This window comes from Armigeres subalbatus, chromosome 1, assembly GCF_024139115.2.
Source record: "Armigeres subalbatus isolate Guangzhou_Male chromosome 1, GZ_Asu_2, whole genome shotgun sequence".
Lineage (NCBI taxonomy): Eukaryota > Metazoa > Arthropoda > Insecta > Diptera > Culicidae > Armigeres > Armigeres subalbatus.
The window spans coordinates 38,615,262-38,633,904 of record NC_085139.1 but is presented as its reverse complement, the minus strand read 5'-3'; the positions used below and the strand labels follow the sequence as shown (position 1 = coordinate 38,633,904).

The 18,643-nt window shown below is 40.9% G+C and overlaps 1 protein-coding gene across 6 annotated transcripts in view; it reads right to left on the bottom strand.

Moving 5' to 3' along the window:
• The window catches only part of LOC134224461 (peripheral plasma membrane protein CASK), a 456,884-nt gene extending 439,904 nt beyond the window's left edge, over positions 1-16,980 (bottom strand). For all 6 annotated transcript variants that reach the window (XM_062703820.1, XM_062703854.1, XM_062703827.1 and 3 more), the window contains exon 1: positions 16,953-16,980. In XM_062703820.1, the coding sequence (XP_062559804.1) occupies positions 16,953-16,965 (13 nt within the window). In that variant the 5' untranslated portion in view covers positions 16,966-16,980. The remainder of the gene's footprint in view (positions 1-16,952) is intronic.
• Between the last annotated feature and the right edge of the window lie 1,663 nt (positions 16,981-18,643).

Below are 18,643 nucleotides of genomic sequence, written 5' to 3'. Positions count from 1 at the left end.
GACCCCACAGTACGCTAGACTGGTGCTTTAACCAACTAAGCTACGAAGGACCTCCGTCGGCCTTCGCAACCTAGCGGCTACTGAACGAGCTCGAGATTCCCAAATTGGACGCATAGTCAAATCACTCGCAATCCATTTCTCAAGCCAATACTTCCACATGTGTATTGTACACGTCCACATTAGAGGAGCGTGAGTATTTAGAATGTCTGGCGGCTATACACATTCTTCATCAGCAACGGTACTGATCAAGTGAGGTTGTGTAAGCTATTTGCCAGTCGGTCACCAAGCTCAGACCCGACCGCATTGCGTAGGCAAGAGCACGCAACTCAAGTTCAGTTCAATGAAAGGTAATTGCCTATTTCCGGGGATTAAACCACCCGACTTGGACGTTAATTTACAATGTTATGAATTTTTTTTCGGCTTAGTTGGCAGAACATATTCGAAGTTATTTTACCAAATGATCATCTGTTGACCGATTCTAAGAGTTTGAACTGAACTTTTCAGCAGTTCTTATTTTCTGACTCTTTCAATCTGAGATATGCAATCGGGATTATATCTGCATTACCCGACGTTTCGGCTCATTTATTGGTTCTTTTCCAAGAGTAAAGCCTTCAGGAAAAAGACTCAATAAACGGGCTGAAACGTCGAGCAATGCAGATATAAACCCGTGTCAATACAGACCGCATCGTGCTTTCGTGCTGTGCGGTTCTTTCTCTCTTTGCGGAAGGAAGTTTTTAATACTACCCGAAGCTATTTTAATTTCAACGGTGCTTCTTAGCGCTATTTGTACCCACTGATCCCGTTACGATCTTTGCAAGGACCCGTGCCTTCGTTTTACGTTGGACCCGTTTGCGGAAGTAAAATTCCGACAAGCGGTGGTAATCCTGCAGGGACACCGTTCTGGGAAAAAACCTCTTAGAAGGTCACATCTCCACGCTCAGCAATGAGTATTAACAAAAACAAGAGGAAGGGGGAGTCTCTGAATTCTCCGCTTCCTTCAAAGAAACAAGGTTTCAAGACCGTCCTGCCCAAGCGCGGAAAAATAGAAGGAAGCTGGAGAATTCAGATATTCCTTCTAACTCTAATATCGGAAATAATTCTTCTCCAATCGAACTGAGCAATCAGTTCGATTTGATTAATGATGAAATTGAGCAAATCGAATCTACCTCTAGCCCAGGTGATTCGATTCATGCGAAAAGCAAAGGATTCCGCCAATTGTGGTATCTGTTGCCGAGTTTTCTGGCTTCCGGAATGAGATTTTGAGTAACCTTCAGGGGATCAAGGTTTCATTTCAGATTGCTAGGAAGGGTGACTGCCGCGTTTTGCCGGGATCCTTTGACGATCGCAAACGTCTTCTTCACTATTTAACTGAGAAGCGCCATAAATTCTTCACATACGACGACAAAACTGAGCGATTGTTCAAAGTCGTCTTGAGAGGTCTCCCCAGTGATGACAAATCACTGGATGAGATTAAAATTGAAATTTCTCAATTACTTGGATTTTCACCAGTCCAAGTAATTAAGATGAAAAAGAAATCCCATTCTGGTACTTCCCAGAGGGGCATTTCTCAAGAATTTTATTTAGTTCATTTTAACAAAAGTGAACTAAATAATATGAAAAGTTTGGAAAAGGCCTGTATTATGTCTCATGTCCGTGTTACATGGGAACATTTTCGCAGGCCTGGGGAAATTTCAAAACCCTACCCAGTGCCGCAAGTGCCAAAAGTGGGGTCATGGAACCAAACATTGTCACATGGATGCTAAATGCATGATTTGTGGTGGAACCTCTCACGCCAAGGATGCATGTCCTGTGAGAGAAGATTCCAATAAATTTAATTGCGCAAACTGTGGGGGCAATCATAAATCCAATTTCTGGGAATGCCCTTCACGCAAAAGTTTTGAATTCCCGTGCAAAATTGATGACGGGAAATTCCAATCGGATCCCAGATTCGACGGGTAGAAATTTTTCAAACGCTCAAATTTCGAAACCGGTTACCGGTCGAGCAATTCATACCCACCACAATTCACAAACAAATTTTGCCGCTCGTCAACGGGTAGCAAGCACTTCAGTAAATTCCAATTTTTCCAATGTACCCACGTATGCAAACATCGCTGCTGGTAGACAAAATTTCTCTTCTCAAAATGAGGTTTATACCCATGTCCCAACGGAAAATAATGGTCATGTTGCCGATTCAGGTAGCATGACTGCTTCCGATTTTGATTTTTTAACTGAACAATTGCATCACATGATTGATGCAATGTTCAAAGCAAATACCATTCCTGAAGCTGTTCAGGTTGGTATAAAGTACACACAAAAAATTGTTATCGGACTCCGTTTCAATGGATCTAAATAATTGTGTGAAAGTTCTAAATTGGAATGCCCGCTCTCTAAAGGGTAAGGAAGATGAATTATTCAACTTCCTTTCAGTTCATAATGTGCCTATTGCCATTATAACTGAAACGTATTCAAAACCAGGACTCTCCATTAAAAGAGATCCAAACTATTTTATCTACAGAAATGATCGTCTTGACAGCGCCTGTGGTGGGGTCGCCATTGTCATTAATAGACGTATCAAACATAAATTATTTTCTTCGTTTAAAACCAAAGTTTTTGAAACCTTGAGAGTTTCTGTTGAAACAAATTTTGGACAATTTTCCTTCATTGCAGCCTACTTGCCTTTTCAATGCAATGGGCAGCAAAAGAATTTGTTGAAAGCTGATCTTCAAATTCTGACTCGCAACAAATCAAAATTCTTCGTAATTGGTGACTTCAATGCCAAACACCGTTCATGGAATAATGCTCAAAGCAATTCCAATGGTAAAATTTTATTTGAAGATTGTTCTGCGGGATATTATACTATTCAATATCCCAATGGACCAACTTGTTTTTCTTCCAGTCGAAATCCTTCTACAATTGATTTAGTTTTAACGGATTCAAGTCAGCTGTGTGGCCAATTGGTAACTCATGCTGACTTTGACTCTGATCATCTTCCTGTGACATTTGAAATCTCACAAGAAGCCATTTATAATCCAATCAGCTCTACTTTTAATTATCATAGAGCTGATTGGGATTTCTCTAAAACGTATATCGATAGGAATTTTGATGTTGATATTCCTCTCGATACCAAAAGTGATATTGATAATGCTCTCGTATCTTTGACAAATTTAATTGTCGAAGCCAGAGGCATTGCAATTCCGAAATGTGAAGTTAAATTCAACTCCATTATTATTGATGACGATCTTCAGCTACTGATCCGTCTTAAAAATGTGAGAAGAAGGCAATACCAAAGAACTCGCGATCCCGCGTTGAAAGTTATTTGGCGTGATTTGCAAAATGAAATTAAAAAACGTTTCGCTATTCTGAGAAATACCAACTTTGAGAATAATGTCTCGAAGTTGGATCCCAGTTCGAAACCCTTTTGAAATTAACAAAAATTCTTAAAAACCTCAAAAGCCAATTCCAGCGCTTAAAGAGGTAACTAAAACTTTATTAATAAATGGCGAAAAGGCTCAAAAACTTGCTCAGCAGTTCGAGAGTGCCCATAATTTTAGTCTAGGTCTCTCTAGTCCAATAGAGGATCAGGTTACACGGAGCTTCGAAGACATTCTCAATCAAGAGGATGTTCCCTTCGTTGGGAACTAATTTGGATGAAGTGAGATCTATTACTAGAAAATTTAAAAATATAAAGCCCGGGTGATGATGGTATTTTCTACATACTTATCAAAAACTTCCTGAGAGCTCTTTATCCTTTTTGGTTAATTTATTTAACAAATGTTTTCAATTGGCATACTTTCCAGATAAATGGAAAAACGCCAAAGTTGTTCCAATTTTGAAGCCGGACAAAATCCAGCTGAGGCTTCTAGTTATCGCCCAATCAGTTTGCTTTCTTCAATAAGCAAACTGTTTGAAAAGATTATTTTAAATAGAATGATGGTTCATATTAATGACAATTCTATTTTTGCTGATGAGCAATTTGGTTTTCGCCATGGGCATTCAACCACTCATCAGTTATTAAGAGTTACGAACTTAATTCGGCTCAACAAATCTGAAGGATATTCGACTGGAGTTGCTCTTCTTGATATAGAGAAAGCATTTGACAGTGTTTGGCATGAAGGTTTGATTGTAAAATTGATGAATTTTAATTTTCCTCTGTACATCATTAAACTGATCCAAAATTATTTATCAGATCGCTCACTGCAGGTAAACTATCAGAATACTAAATCTGATAGATTACCTGTAAGGGCTAGTGTCCCCAAGGCAGCATACTGGGGCCCATTTTGTATAACATTTTAATTCTGACTTACCTGATTTACCACCAGGGTGTCAAAAATCTTTGTTTGCAGATGACACAGGTCTCTCAGCCAAAGGGCGTAGCCTTCGTGTCATTTGTAGTAGATTGCAAACAAGTTTGGATATTTTCTCCACTTACTTGAAAATTTCCCCGAATGCTTCCAAAACTCAGCTTATAATTTTCCCACATAAGCCGAGAGCTTCTTATTTGAAACCTTCTAGCAGACATATTGTCACTATGAATGGGGTTCCAATTAATTGGTCTAGCGAAGCTAAATATTTAGGACTTCTGCTAGATCAAAAATTAACTTTTAAAAATCACATTGAAGGCCTTCAAGCCAAATGTAACAAATATATTAAGTGCCTATATCCACTTATAAACAGAAAATCAAAACTTTGTCTTAAGAACAAACTTTTGATTTAAAAAAAACATTTTAGACCTGCCATGTTGTATGCTGTGCCAATATGGGCTAGTTGCTGCAATACCAGAAAGAAGGCACTCCAGAGGATTCAAAATAAAATTTTGAAAATGATTCTGAAGTTGCCTCCGTGGTATAGTACCAATGAACTTCATAGAATTTCTAATATTGAGACATTGCAACAAATGTCCAACAAAATAATTTGCAATTTTAGACAAAAATCGTTGCAATCTTCTATTGCAACGATTAACTCCTTGTACCCTTAGTATAAAATAGGTTAAGTTTAGTTTAAGTTGAAAACATTGTAATTCCTACATGGTTCAATTCAACCAGAGGAAAAATTCTAACTGCCAGAGGCAATTGAAATGTATTAATAAAAACTAAAAAGTAACATAGCAAATAAGGATGATAGTGTTAAGAAAACACGGAACACCTAGTCTAAGAGATGAATGCATGTATTAGATAATTAGCAAATAAAATTAGTTAAAAAAAAAAAAAAAAAAAAAACCCGTGTCAATATCTCAAACTAAAAAAGGCAGAAGATAAGAATAAATACCCCAGTAGAAATATAACCACCTACCAGCATTATTGAATAAAAAATTGAGTCATTCGGCATTCGGAACTGTTGACGTGTTTCCATTTATTTTCGATCACTTTATTGAATTTTCCTGAAACCTTTTCTTCATCGCCCTACTAATCCCAGCATGACAAAATCTTGATTTCGTTGAACAATTTCCATGAAGTACGTTAACATGACGTATTTTCTAAAGTTAAAATCAAGTAATTTTCAGTTAAACTTTGCCACATCTTACCTTATTTTTAAGAATGAAACGTCGGGCAATGCAAATGTGAACCCGTTTGGATAATTTTCAGACTGGAAAAGCCAAAAGACAAGAACATATTTTTTACCTAACCTATGACTCGATATCGACTCATGGAAGCAAACTGTGCTATATTAAACATTATTTTCTGGGTTACTATAAAAGTCCTTTCAAACAGCTTCCCTTCAATATCGACTCATGAAGGTTTGACTGGATTTAGCTCGTTTTAATCTGTGTCAAAAATACGCAACACCCTCAAAGTATGTTACCATTAGGTGTGCACCGCCGCCGACATTTTTGCATCGGCGTGTCGCCGTTTAAAATTTGGAAGTCCTCAGAATTTTCCGTGAAAATTCAGAAGATTAAATTCAAAATTTAATTTAATTTAAATTCAAAAAGTTTCCCACATCGCGTTGAAACTCCAGAGAATTTTTCGTAAAAATACCAATAATTTCCTTGAAAATTTCATACAATTTTTTTTTTTAATTTCGGAAAGCTCTTCGTAAAAATTTAGACGAACTTCCAGTGGAAACTTCGAAGATTTTCCAGCGAAATTCAAAGAATTTCCGGTTGAAATAAAAATTTTGAAGAATTTTGAAGAAATGCCGTTTGACAGAAAACCATTTGGCCGAAGGCCACAACGCCATCTAGCCGGAAGTTTTTTGGCCGAAAATGTCATTTGGCGAGAAGGGACGTACAGCCGAAAATGTCGTTCTGCCCAACATCTCCTTTGCCTGGTAATTTTACGGAGAAATTCGATTAGCAGGATAGGTAATTTAGCCGAAAATGCCGTTTGTTCGAACGGATGATTGGCAGGAAGGACATTTTCAAGCCTAATGGCTCTTCGTGCCAAAAGATCATTTCTACCAAACGGCATTTCCAACCAAATGATCTATTCGGTCAAACGATATTTTCGGCCAAACGACCATTTCAACCAAACGGCATTTTCAGCCAAATGACCTGTTAAGGCAAATAATTCTTTCGGCCTGCTTCTATCTAATTAGCCGATGTCCCTTTCGGCTGTTCATTGCTTACCATTGGCGAAAGGTGTTTGGCCACATTTATTATTAGCTGAAATAGACCGACAGCCGAAAATAATGTTCGGTCGAACTGGTCATTTGGTCAAAAAAATAGTTTACCGAAATGATACTTCAGCCAAGAAGACCGAAATGATCGATTAGCAGAAAAGCCATTTTATCGAAAATGTCATTTGGTTCGGTGTCAGAAAATAACATTTTCAGCCGTAGGACCCGTTCGGGCAAAAGACATGTTCAGCCAAATGGCCTTTCCGTCAAACGAACATGTCGTATTCCAGCCAAAATTGACTGGAATAAACCGCCATTGAATAGCAGAGCGACATTCCGTTCGAAAAGTCGTCAACAAGCTGAAGTTCTATTTTTCACCAATTCCAGTCGCGTAACCTAGCAATTTACCAAAAATCCAACTTCCTTCGATTGCGATATTTGAACCCAGCCCGAATCAAAAGTACTAGAGTACAAGGAGCAAGAAAACATGCGGTGCATGTGATTCTTCCATTTTTTCTGTCATCCCATACATATCAAATAATAAAATCAGCATCATGGATAGACATAACAACTATTTTGTTTGTTAATTCAACATTAGCTCTGAATACTACAGAGCATTTAAGTCGAACGGTATTTTAGGCCAGATGGCTTACTCGACAATACGGCTTGTTAGGGCAAACGCTTTGACCAAATGAAATTCGTGTAGATGACTTTTGACTTAACGTGTATTCTGGCCAAATGGCTTTCCGCCGAATGATCTTCAACCAAACGACTCATCCTTCGTATTTATTTAATAATTTCCTATGGAATTGCCAAGAATTTATTGTGGACAATATAAAGAAATTCCCATGAAAATCCAAAGAAACACCGTCTGAAAAAAATCCATTTAAATACCAAAAAGTTTCGCGTGGAAATTAAATTAAAAAACATTGTAGTAATTCTGAAGAATTTGAGTGGAAGTTTATAATAAAAATAAAAAAATCACGGAGGAATTCCAAACAATTTCCGTGTAAATCCAAAGATTTTTTTGAAATCCACAATCTCCCGCAGAAACTATGAAAAAAGTTCCGGAGAATTTCTCGTAATAATTCCAGTGATTTTGCCATGAAAACTCCTAAGAGTTTCCCGTAGATATTTAGAAGCATTTTCTGTGTAAGTTTCGAACAATATTCAACAGAAATTCTGAAGGTTTTTTAATGGATGTTGTGAACACTTTCCTGTGGAAATTTGGAATTATTTCCTGTGATACTTCTGAAAAATTTCTCATGTAAGTTCTGAAGAATTTGCCATGGAAGTTCTAATCAATTTTCCTTGGAAATTCAAAACAGCTTCCCGTGAAAAATCCGAGAATAATTTCCAAATAAGTATTTTGGAAAAACTTGTTGGGAATCTCATCCGATTTTTCCGGCGAAATTCCAAAGATTCTCCCATTAATGACTTAAAATGTCCCTTCATAACTGATTCACGCCGATGCCGTCACCGTCTAGAATGTTTTTTAGCATGACGCGAGGCTAAAAACGCCGCCGCCGACCAAAATTATGACAAACGCCGCCACCGACGATTTTCGTCCCGGCGCACATCTCTAATTGCATTGTTGGCCATTGATTCGCCAAACGACATTTTCGGTCAAATAACACTTTCTGTCAAATGGCCCTTTTTGCCAAACAAACATTTCGGCCAAATGGCATTTACCGCCAAATGACCTATTTGACCTGTCATAATACGAGTTTAGTACTATTTCATTTAATTCCACCACGTTTTGTAATCTTTGCAGATACGTATTTCGATCTCAACTGTGATTTTCGAGTGGAATTAAATGGAATAGTACTAAACTCGTCTTACAGCATGTGTAGACATTCTACAAAAAGAGCTTAAATTATTATCTCAAAATGACCTATTTGGAAACGACATTTAAGCCGTCTAAGACGAGTCTTGTACTCTCCATTTAATCCCACCAATTATTTCGATATATTTGCAGATACTTATTTCGACCACAACTGTATGGTCGTCTTCAGTGTCTCGTATCTCACTCGTCTTATCGAGTCGTATCGGCGGTCGAAATACGTATCTGGAAAGATATCGAAATAATTGGTGGAATTAAATGGAGAGTACAAAACTCGTCTTAGACGGTTGAATACATTCCACTAAAAAAGAGCTTAAAATATTTTTTACGACGTTTAAGGCCAAATATCCTGTTAGGCCAAACGACTTTTTCCGCCAGCCCGTTTATTGTCTAAAAACTATTTCGGCCACATGTTTAATTCGACCAAATGTACAATTAGACCAGATATAGAAACCGGCTAGATGACTTTTCGCCAAATGGCTTTCGGTCGAATGACTTTCGGTGAAATGATAAACCCAATATAGCCCGAAAAGCTGAGGGTCGTATGGAATCAGATTTGTTGTCGTGGGGTTTGCGGTTAGTCGACGACTAGCAAGCTGTCCCGGGATCATTTTCAAGACTCTTCATTTTTACCAAAATACTTTTCTGGTTATATCCCTAGAAGAGATGAAAAGAAAAGTGGCTTAGAACATGCTGCGCCCGCCCTCGTGGACTCAGACGAGTGCTCATCTACCATGATCGCCTTAGAACATCGAAAGGGCATTGGGTGAATTGGAAGTGAATTTCATACTGAACTAATTATTGTATGAATATTTGATAGAAGAAAGAGTTTTCGACGAAAAAAATAAGAAAACCTATGCCACACATTTCTTTTGATAAAAAGTCTCGACTAAATGTCGCTTCGACTAAAAGTCTTTTCGACGAAATGTCATTTGACCGAACTTCATTCGACTAAATGTTCATAAACTAAATGTCCCAAAACCGACTTCAATGAAAAGTCCCAAAACCGACTTAAATTGTGGGCTTCGTGACCGCGCGTTAAGGGACGTCAAGCATCTAGACATCTAACCATCGGTGAGGAGGAAACTTTTCCTAATAGAAAAATTTTGGTCCACTGTATCCTGTCCGTTGTGTCATGCCAGTAGTTAAGTGTTCAGTCTGTACGACCTCTGGTCGAAGACGATGTACCTATTTTTGTTTTGACGTAGTTCTTTTTTTTACTATACTGGGTGTAATTTAAATTTTTGGAAATCGAGAGCGTTACGCTGAAAGGGAAGATTTTGAACGTTACTAGCGACTTTAGCTTTCGATGGATTTTGAAGATTTGCAAACCAATCGACCAAACCAAACTCTCCAGCAATTTGCAAATTCCATTGAAACTTAAGATTAGTAACGATAAGCCATTGGAAATGTCAATGCTTGTCAAAGCCAGTAAAAGTTTCAGATGTAACCAATACTGTTCGTGCATTCCTAACATGGACATCAGAATGATGTAAGTCACGGGTCTTCGGGTTCACCGCAAGATTTTTTGTATATAAAAAAAAGCAATGCCTGACGTACGGTGCGCGAGTTATAAGGGATGAATGAGCTTCTGAGCTTTCTAAAAAGACGAACAGTGGGTAGTGTCTGTGACATAACCGCGAAACGGACATAGCACATGACTTGACCTTACCTTTCTCAGCCAAAGCGTCATCATCATCGACGTGTTCGTGATGGGTTTCTTTTTTGCCTTTCTCGTACAACTAAGTTGTACCGAAAGGCTATCATTTCACTCCGAAAACGAACTTTTTATAGAAACCTCTGAGACCCATACTATTATATACCAATCGACTCAGCTCGACGAGCTGAGCACATGTCTGTCTGTCCGTGTGTATGAATGTGTGTATGTGTGTGTGTATGTGTGTGTACAAAAGCTATAAAAAAACCTTAGACAACTTTTCGTATAGCAATCCTTAACCGATTTTCTCGCAACAAGTTTCATTCGACAGGGGACAAAGACTTGTTGATCGCTATTGAATTTTTTAACGATCGGTTATTGCGTTTCAAAGTTATGAACATACTGGTACATTGGACCATGTAAACCCCATATAAGGTTGGTGTCTTAACTAAATGTGTGAAAGGCATAACCAACGCTAGGTGGGTTAATCAGGGTTTTTTTTACTTTTTTTGCTCGTTAGCATCTACATCCTAACGGGACTTTTCGGTACAGGCCAACAATCCAGGCAAGCGCACTGAGAATTGCAGTCAAGGGGGGACGTGCGTGTTCTTTTCTGAGACAACATTTTTAGTAGCAGGGGGACTAAAACACCTGCAGTTGACTCGGGGTTAGTAGGATGGGACATGGGATTTCGAGTGATAAAATTCAGAATTGGTGACTTTGGACGGCACGGCAAAAGCCTTCACCCAGCTTACCATTGGTACTTCGCGTACCTGAAGGAATAAAATAGACCCCATCTCGCGGTCCTTAGCCTCTTACCCAGCAACTCCTATCCCTACCTCCCCGTGGTGCTGGCCGGGATACGAGAAACCTTAGGGAAGATCGGATAACCAAACCCGGTGGGAACTATGGTCGTATGCTGACAGGGAAGGGGGGGGGTTACTCCTCTCCGAAGGTGCAAATCTTATTGAGCGTCTGTTCTCCATGTCAGGATCGGCTCACAACAGCGTCTGTTCTCCATGTTAGGGGCGGCTGATCATCGTCCGAGTGCCAGCGAAGGACTCTAAGTGAAACTGTGCACCATGGTGCACCGGAAATAAGGATCAATGGTCCTCCGGAAATTTAGGGGGTTAGGTGTCAGGCCTTGCAAGCCAGCCTTTAAAAAAACATAAGTAACGAACAAGAGAGTACGGACCGGAGCCATCGGCGAAAACCACTGCGACGAAAAGGGACTAGCGATTGGAAACTCGGTTCGTGGAACTGCAAATCTTTCAACTTCATCGGGAGCACACGCATACTCACCGATGTGCTCAAGGACCGTATATTCGGCATCATAGCGCTGCAGGAGGTTTGTTGGAATGGAACAATGGTGCGAACGTTTAGAGGTAATCATACCATCAACCAAAGCTGCGGCAACACACACGAGCTGGGAACAGCTTTCATAGTCAGTGATGGGCGATATGCAAAGGCGCGTGATTGGGTGGTGGCCGATCAATGAAGGAATGTGCAGGTTGAGGATCAAAGGCCGTTTCTTCAACTTCAGCATAATCAACGTCCACAGCCCACATTCCGGAAGCACTGATGATGATAAGGACGCATTCTACGCGCAGCTAGAACGTGAGTACGACAGCTGCCCAAGCCACGACGTGAAAATCATCATAGGAGATTTGAACGCTCAGGTTGGCCAAGAGGAGGAGTTTAGACCGACTATTGGGAAGTTCAGCGCTCACCGGCGGACAAACGAAAACGGCCCAATTGATTTTGCCGCCTCCAAGAATATGGTCATTCGCAGCACCTACTTCCAACACAGTCTCCTGTATCGATACACCTGGAGATCACCACTAAAGACAGAATCACAAATCGACCACGTTCTGATTGATGGACGGCACTTCTCCGACATTATCGACGTCAGGACATATCGTGGCGCTAACATCGACTCTGACCACTATCTGGTGATGGTTAAACTGCGCCCAAAACTATCCGTCATCAACAATGTTCGGTACCGACGACCGCCGCGGTACGACCTAGAGCGACTGAAGCAACCAGATGTCGCCACTGCATACGCGCAGCATCTCGAGGCAGCGTTGCCGGAAGAGGGTGAGCTCGATGGGGCCTCTCTTGAGGACTGCTGGAATACAGTTAAAGCAGCCATTAACGACGGTGACGCTGAGAGTACAGGCAGTGAATGTCAAGGCAGCGGAGGAGATAGACTACGTCAGTTCAGCGGACGATGGAAGCCAACCAGCCCCCACCTTGAGGGAAGTTAAGGATGCCATCCAACAGCTAAAGACCAATACAGCAATTGGTAAGGATGGTATCAGAGCTGAGCTCATCAAGATGGGCCCGGAAAAGCTAGCCACTTGCCTGCACAAATTGATAGTCAGAATCTGTGAAACTGAACAGCTACCGGAGGAGTGGAAGGAAGGGGTAATATGCCTCATCTACAAGAAAGGCGACAAGCTGGAGTGTGAGAACTTTCGAGCGATCACCATCCTTAATGCCGCCTACAAAGTGATATCCCAGATCATCTTCCGTCGTCAGTCACCATTAGAGAATGAGTTCGTTGGAAGTTATCAAGCCGGCTTCGTTGACGGCCGCTCGACAACGGATCAGATCTTTACTATACGGCAAATCCTTCAAAAATGCCGTGAATACCAGGTCCCAACGCATCATCTGTTCGTTGATTTCAAGGCGGCATACGACAGTATAGACCCCGTAGAGCTATGGAAAATTATGGACGAGAACAGCTTCCCTGGGTAGCTTACCAGACTGATCAAAGCAACGGTGGATGGTGTGCAAAACTGTGTGAAGATTTCGGGCGAACACTCCAGTTTGTTCGAATCGCGCCGAAGACTAAGACAAGGTGATGGACTTTCGTGCATGTTGTTCAACATTGCGCTAGAAGGTGTCATGCGGAGAGCCGGGTGTAACAGCCGGGATACGATTTCCAACAGATCCAGTCAATTTATTTGTTTCGCGGATGACATGGACATTGTCGGCCGAACATTTGCAAAGGTGGCAGAACTGTACACCCGCCTGAAACGTGAAGCAACAAAAGTTGTAGTGGTGGTGAATGCGGCAAAAACAAAGTACATGCTTGTGGGCGGAACCGAGCGCGACAAAGCCCGGCAGGTACGAGACGGCGTGGAGCACAGCGAGCGAGATGGACAGACCAGGTGCAAAACGACTTGGCGAGCGTGGGGCGTATTCGAGGAAGGAGAGATGCGGCCTCGAACCGTGTATTGTGGCGTTGATTCAGTGTTATCTGTTTAGATGTAGACTAAATAAATGAAATGAAATGAACGGTAAAATGATGTTCGTTCTGCCATTTGTCTGCTCATATATCCCCTTTCATGTTCACCGGACTTGAATGTTTTGGGCCGATAACTGTTGGCTTTAGCCTAGAATTGTTTAAATGGTGGATACCCGAGCAGAGCACCTAGAATTCGCCCATAGGCTTTTCACTTAATCCTGTAAGATGGTTATTCGTAGGTTTATTGCACATTGAGGCTCACCGCAGGAAATCTATAATACGCACCAAGGGACAAACTTCCGAATTGGAGCAGCCAATGAAAGCAATTAGCCGGGACATGACGGATTTTTAAAACTGGCTCTGCCCAAGAATCTCTAAAGACTGCTTCGTGAACTATTGGCCAGTTGCAGTAGAGCGGTGCAACCAACGGTACGACCTACAGAGGAGAAAGTTGCTATGCGAAATATATCCAAGTCATGATTGATCGTTTTTGGAGGCGCTGAATACGGAAATATCTGCCTGTCATAGCACGATAACCAAAGTGATGGTGGTCATAGCACGATAACCAATCGTGGTGATTGAAGGTATTCAGAATATGTAGCTGGATTGGTGGACAGAATTGTTCTGGAAATTCAAATTATTTACGTAGTCATACGTCAACAGCTCGTGCAGCTGATCATAGAGCTGTCCTTTAAAGTTTGCTTTTTGAAGATCATCGATTGATTCAAATTATATTCTTGCGATTATTTTTGAAAGTATTGAAAGGAGAATTATATTCGTTTTCAATTTGGGTATGATTTTGCATAACAAAATTAACATAACAAAAACAATAATTCATATATCAATGGCGAAATATTGGAAAAGGAAGTGTTCCGTTAAATACGGCACGCACAGTCGGTGCTTCTGAAATAGAACAACCAGAGTGACAATCCTCAATAACTCATCGAAAATTATAACCTTTTTTGCTTGAAAAAAGTATTTTTATTCTGACCGTCAAGCATTGCGACCAATTCCGATCGATTATTTTCCGGAACCATAAACCGTTAATTTTCACGTGTCGTCGTAGCCGTCGTATCTCTCCTGTTTATTCCGGGAATTCCCCGGGAAAAACATTCCAATTAAATTTCATTACGCAATCGAACTGTCACACTCGACTGACCGTACCCCATTATCTCTTCTGCTTCCAGGTCAGTTGACAGCGTTCTGCAAATGTATAAGAAAAAGCGAAGCATGCTTTCCCACGGCACGACGATCGGTGGGTACGAACACGAAAAAACACAACTCTTCGCCGAAGGGTTCTCCGGAAGTAACAAAAACGTGCCAACAGGAGATGGAATCGGAACCGTGGCATGGGTGGGTGTTCTTTTTTTCCTTTTTCCTTCATTGCAGTTAGCGGGGAGGTATCGAATTGAACGTTGGTAACGAGTTAGACGAGCGATACCGCGACTCGACGACGATATGCCTAACAGACAAGTAACCGGAACCGTGAATTCTTTTGTCCGTATCTGCTTGTGTCATGTTCCGATCTGGCAGACACGACACTCTTTGGATGGTTAATCGAGCAAGAATGCTCTTGGTTTTTGTTATTTTTGGCGCTGTCCTAAATCGACCCCAACGGTGAGTGGAAATTGATCCGAAATTCGATATCTAAAATGCAGAATCTGCAAACGGTAACAAAATTTATCTGGAAACATTCAAACAAGTTTTTCCTTTAAAGCTGAATCCAATAGTCTGAAACAGCTTTCAGTTGAAAGTTGAGAACAGGTTCGTTACAGACATATGTATGAGAAATGCGTTTAGGAGTATAAACGGGTATTGTTTAACACTTTAGTAAAAGCTTCACTCATCAGCAATAAATGCCCAGAAGACAAATTGCCTTTAAATGTGAACATTACTAAACATTTTGAGCTCATTGGATGAATAATTAAGCTGTTTTTCGTTTAATGAATTGATTAGATCATAATAGCATTCAAATATTTATCTATCTGATATCATGTAAATAAACGCTTGGATGTGGATTAATCAGCGCCTTCCGCATCCCAAACAAACAAAAATAAGTCGATCCTCGTGACAAAATTTGTGCAAATTGATTCGGATGCTTTGCAAGGCTCGATAGTCCCATTCAGATTTGCATACCCCTAGATAAAGGGATTACTAGGAATAAAGTTTCCTGCACTTTACAAAACACGTCCCCAATCGTACAACCCCGTCGTCCAATCGTTCGTTTATCTTTTTATTTGTCCTCGATAAAGGGGATTCTTTTCAGCCGAAAGCCTCTTTTTTCCCCAAGAGAGGTCCGGATGTTCATTGAAGTGAGACGGGATATTTAGCAGCCTGTAAAAAACGGAAAAAGGCCGATATTCCAGATGGGTGACAGATCGGTGATATGTGTGACTTATTCAAGCGTACGAATCGAAGAAGTGAAAATGTATGCCCACTTGAAAACAGATATGCGGGTATGCTGGAGATGCTTAAGATTTGTTTTTACGAAAATCCAGTATCGTTTCGATAGTTAGAGTAAGAACGGGTATAGTAGGTACATTATTTGCCTGACGTTCTAATGCTACTAAAAATTCCATTATTAGGCTACTTTGAAAGATCACATTCAAATAAACCTATCAATGATTTTATATTCTTTTATTATTAGTTCTTCTTACAGCTTCCCAGAACATCTTGCTGCACTGGTATTAAACAATCGATGTACTATCGATTGCGACGTCCACCTTCTTGCTCTATTTTGAAAATTCCATTTGCCCAACCGGCAATCGATCACACTGTCAATCGAAATTGCAATTGAACGGAAAGGATCGAACCTTCCACAGTTGTAGTAGGTATTAAAACAATTTATCAATCAATTTGGCAACGCAATAATACCATCCAGTAGTGGTGCATCCGTGCGCTCCATACCTACTCGATGCAACTTTGTGCTTCTTCATTCCCGTTCCCGCCAACCAACAACGTGGACGATGACTTCATGTTCTGCCATCAACGACGAGAGCAGTCACACCACACAGCTCGCACTCACGTCCACCAATAATTCACTCTTCGAAACGTCTCAATTTAATTCCACTAAAAACGGGTGGAAAATGGAAAATGGAGAGAAATATGCTCGTCGTCGCCCCCACACTCGGCAGCATAGAGACCGATCGATTGTAAGTAATTTCTACGTAGAGTTCCGACGCTCTGTGGGTAGCTCGCGAGCTACATAATTGGGCGTTCAATCAACTGAATAGCTCGATAGTTTGCTTTCTCCTGCTCGTGCTCGTGTGTTTCCGAAGCTACGCTGCATTTCATATTTGATGCACCCGGCATAGTGGCCGGAAAATGAACATAACTTTGACTTTTCTTATCGTTGTTGTACCATGGGGTTGATGTCGTCATAAAATTATTTCAATAAAATGGGTCAAAGCAGTTCTCATTGATCGATTCCCATCTATTTTCCATTTCTTTGTCCATTATAGAATGAATATGGGATTACGGGATGCAGAATTGAAACAGTAACTTTATATAACAATATAAACCGTATGATGATCGCGGATGGAATTAAAAGAAAAGTTGATTAATTGTAGGAAAATAAGCAGAAATGAATTACAGAGCATGTACAAGAAATTCAAACAAATATATCTTTTGCTCACATTACTTACAATCCGTTTTCATTTGTCATTTTGAGTGATTTGTGCATACCTGTAACGAGAAAAGAATAAAGACCAGAATTAATAGATGCTGGTTGATCAGCAAATCAAGGCTGATGATGGTTAACGCCATAATCATTGAAAAGAGGTAACTTAATTCATGTTATTTTGTATTTAGTTTATTATGTTTTTTTCATTGCCCCAGGAAAACGCGAAGCAGATTTTTCTGGAATTTGGAGTCTGGTTCTGGTGTGTGATTTTAGCTATCGTGTATCGTCTCCTGAATCCGTAGATGTGACGAAAATATTCGGGTAAGAGCGCCGGTGTATTAAGCTGCATTTTGGTTTAACGATGCGGCATACTCAAGATACTTTGTAGTCGAAGATTCAGAAGTTGCGCGTAGGGGAGATCGAGGCTGGTTGACCGAGTTTTACTCACGAAATATCTGTACTCATTCTGGTTGGACTCGCTATCGCTATCATAAGCATACACGTCTTGAGTACAATTGTCATTTTTTATCAATTAAAAAAAGAACAGGAAAAAAGTTTTAGACAAATAAATGCACCTGGAAAAATCGGCCAACCAACCCCAGGGCTGGGGTAGGTTGACCGAGTTAGGTAAAATAAGTGAAACACATCCAATTCATCAATTGAAAAAGTTCATTAGTGAAACAAGATAGGGTACTCGAACCAACGAATCACCTCCAGGGTAAGTTTTCACCACTTTGGCGTATTACCATGCAAGAGGAGGTGAGTTATCTTCGATGACCAGAACTTCCATTCCAGGTACAATGTTGGCAGATGGTTTGGTCCATTTTCCCCTATTATGCAGGGTAGCGAGATATGCCCTGGACCACCTTTTTCAGAAGTGGTTCTGAAGCATCCTCGAATATTCCCACCGAGGCAGTTTATTGATGTTTCTTGATGTTCTAATAGGAAGGCTTCGGAACTGGATTCAACGGTCTGCCAACCTGTAGATGTGCCGGGGTTATCAGCATCGGTTCGTTTGGATCCTCAGACAATGCATACACAGGCCGAGAATTCAAAACAGCCTGTACATGGATCAGCATGTACAAATTCTTCAAAATTCAATGCAGCATTCTGCAAAGTTCGCTTAAGGTGCGTCTTCACGCTTTTTACACCGGCTTCCATCAATCCAGCAAAATTTGGAGTACGCGGCGGTATGATTGTTTTTTTTTTATTTAATCAGACTAAGTCCGAAGTGGCCTGTGCGGTATATAAGAGTCTTTCCATTCGGCTCGGTCCATGGCTACACGTCGCCAACCACGCAGTCTACGGAGGGTCCGCAAATCATCTTCCACCTGATCGATCCACCTTGCCCGCTGCGCACTTCGCCTTCTTATGCCCGTCGGATCGTTGTCGAGAACCATTTTAACCGGGTTGCTGTCCGACATTCTGGCTATGTGCCCGGCCCACCGCAGTCGTCCAATTTTTGCGGTGTGAACGATGGATGGTTGTCCCAGCAGCTCATGCAACTCGTGGTTCATTCGCCTCCTCCACGTACCGTCCGCCATCTCCACCCCACCATACATGCTACGCAGCACTTTTCTTTCGAAAACTCCAAATGCGCGTTGGTCCTCCACGAGCATCGTCCAGGTCACGTGTCCGTAGAGGACTAACGGTCTAATGAGCGTTTTGTAGATTGTCAGTTTGTTACGGCGGCAACTCTATACGATCGGAGCG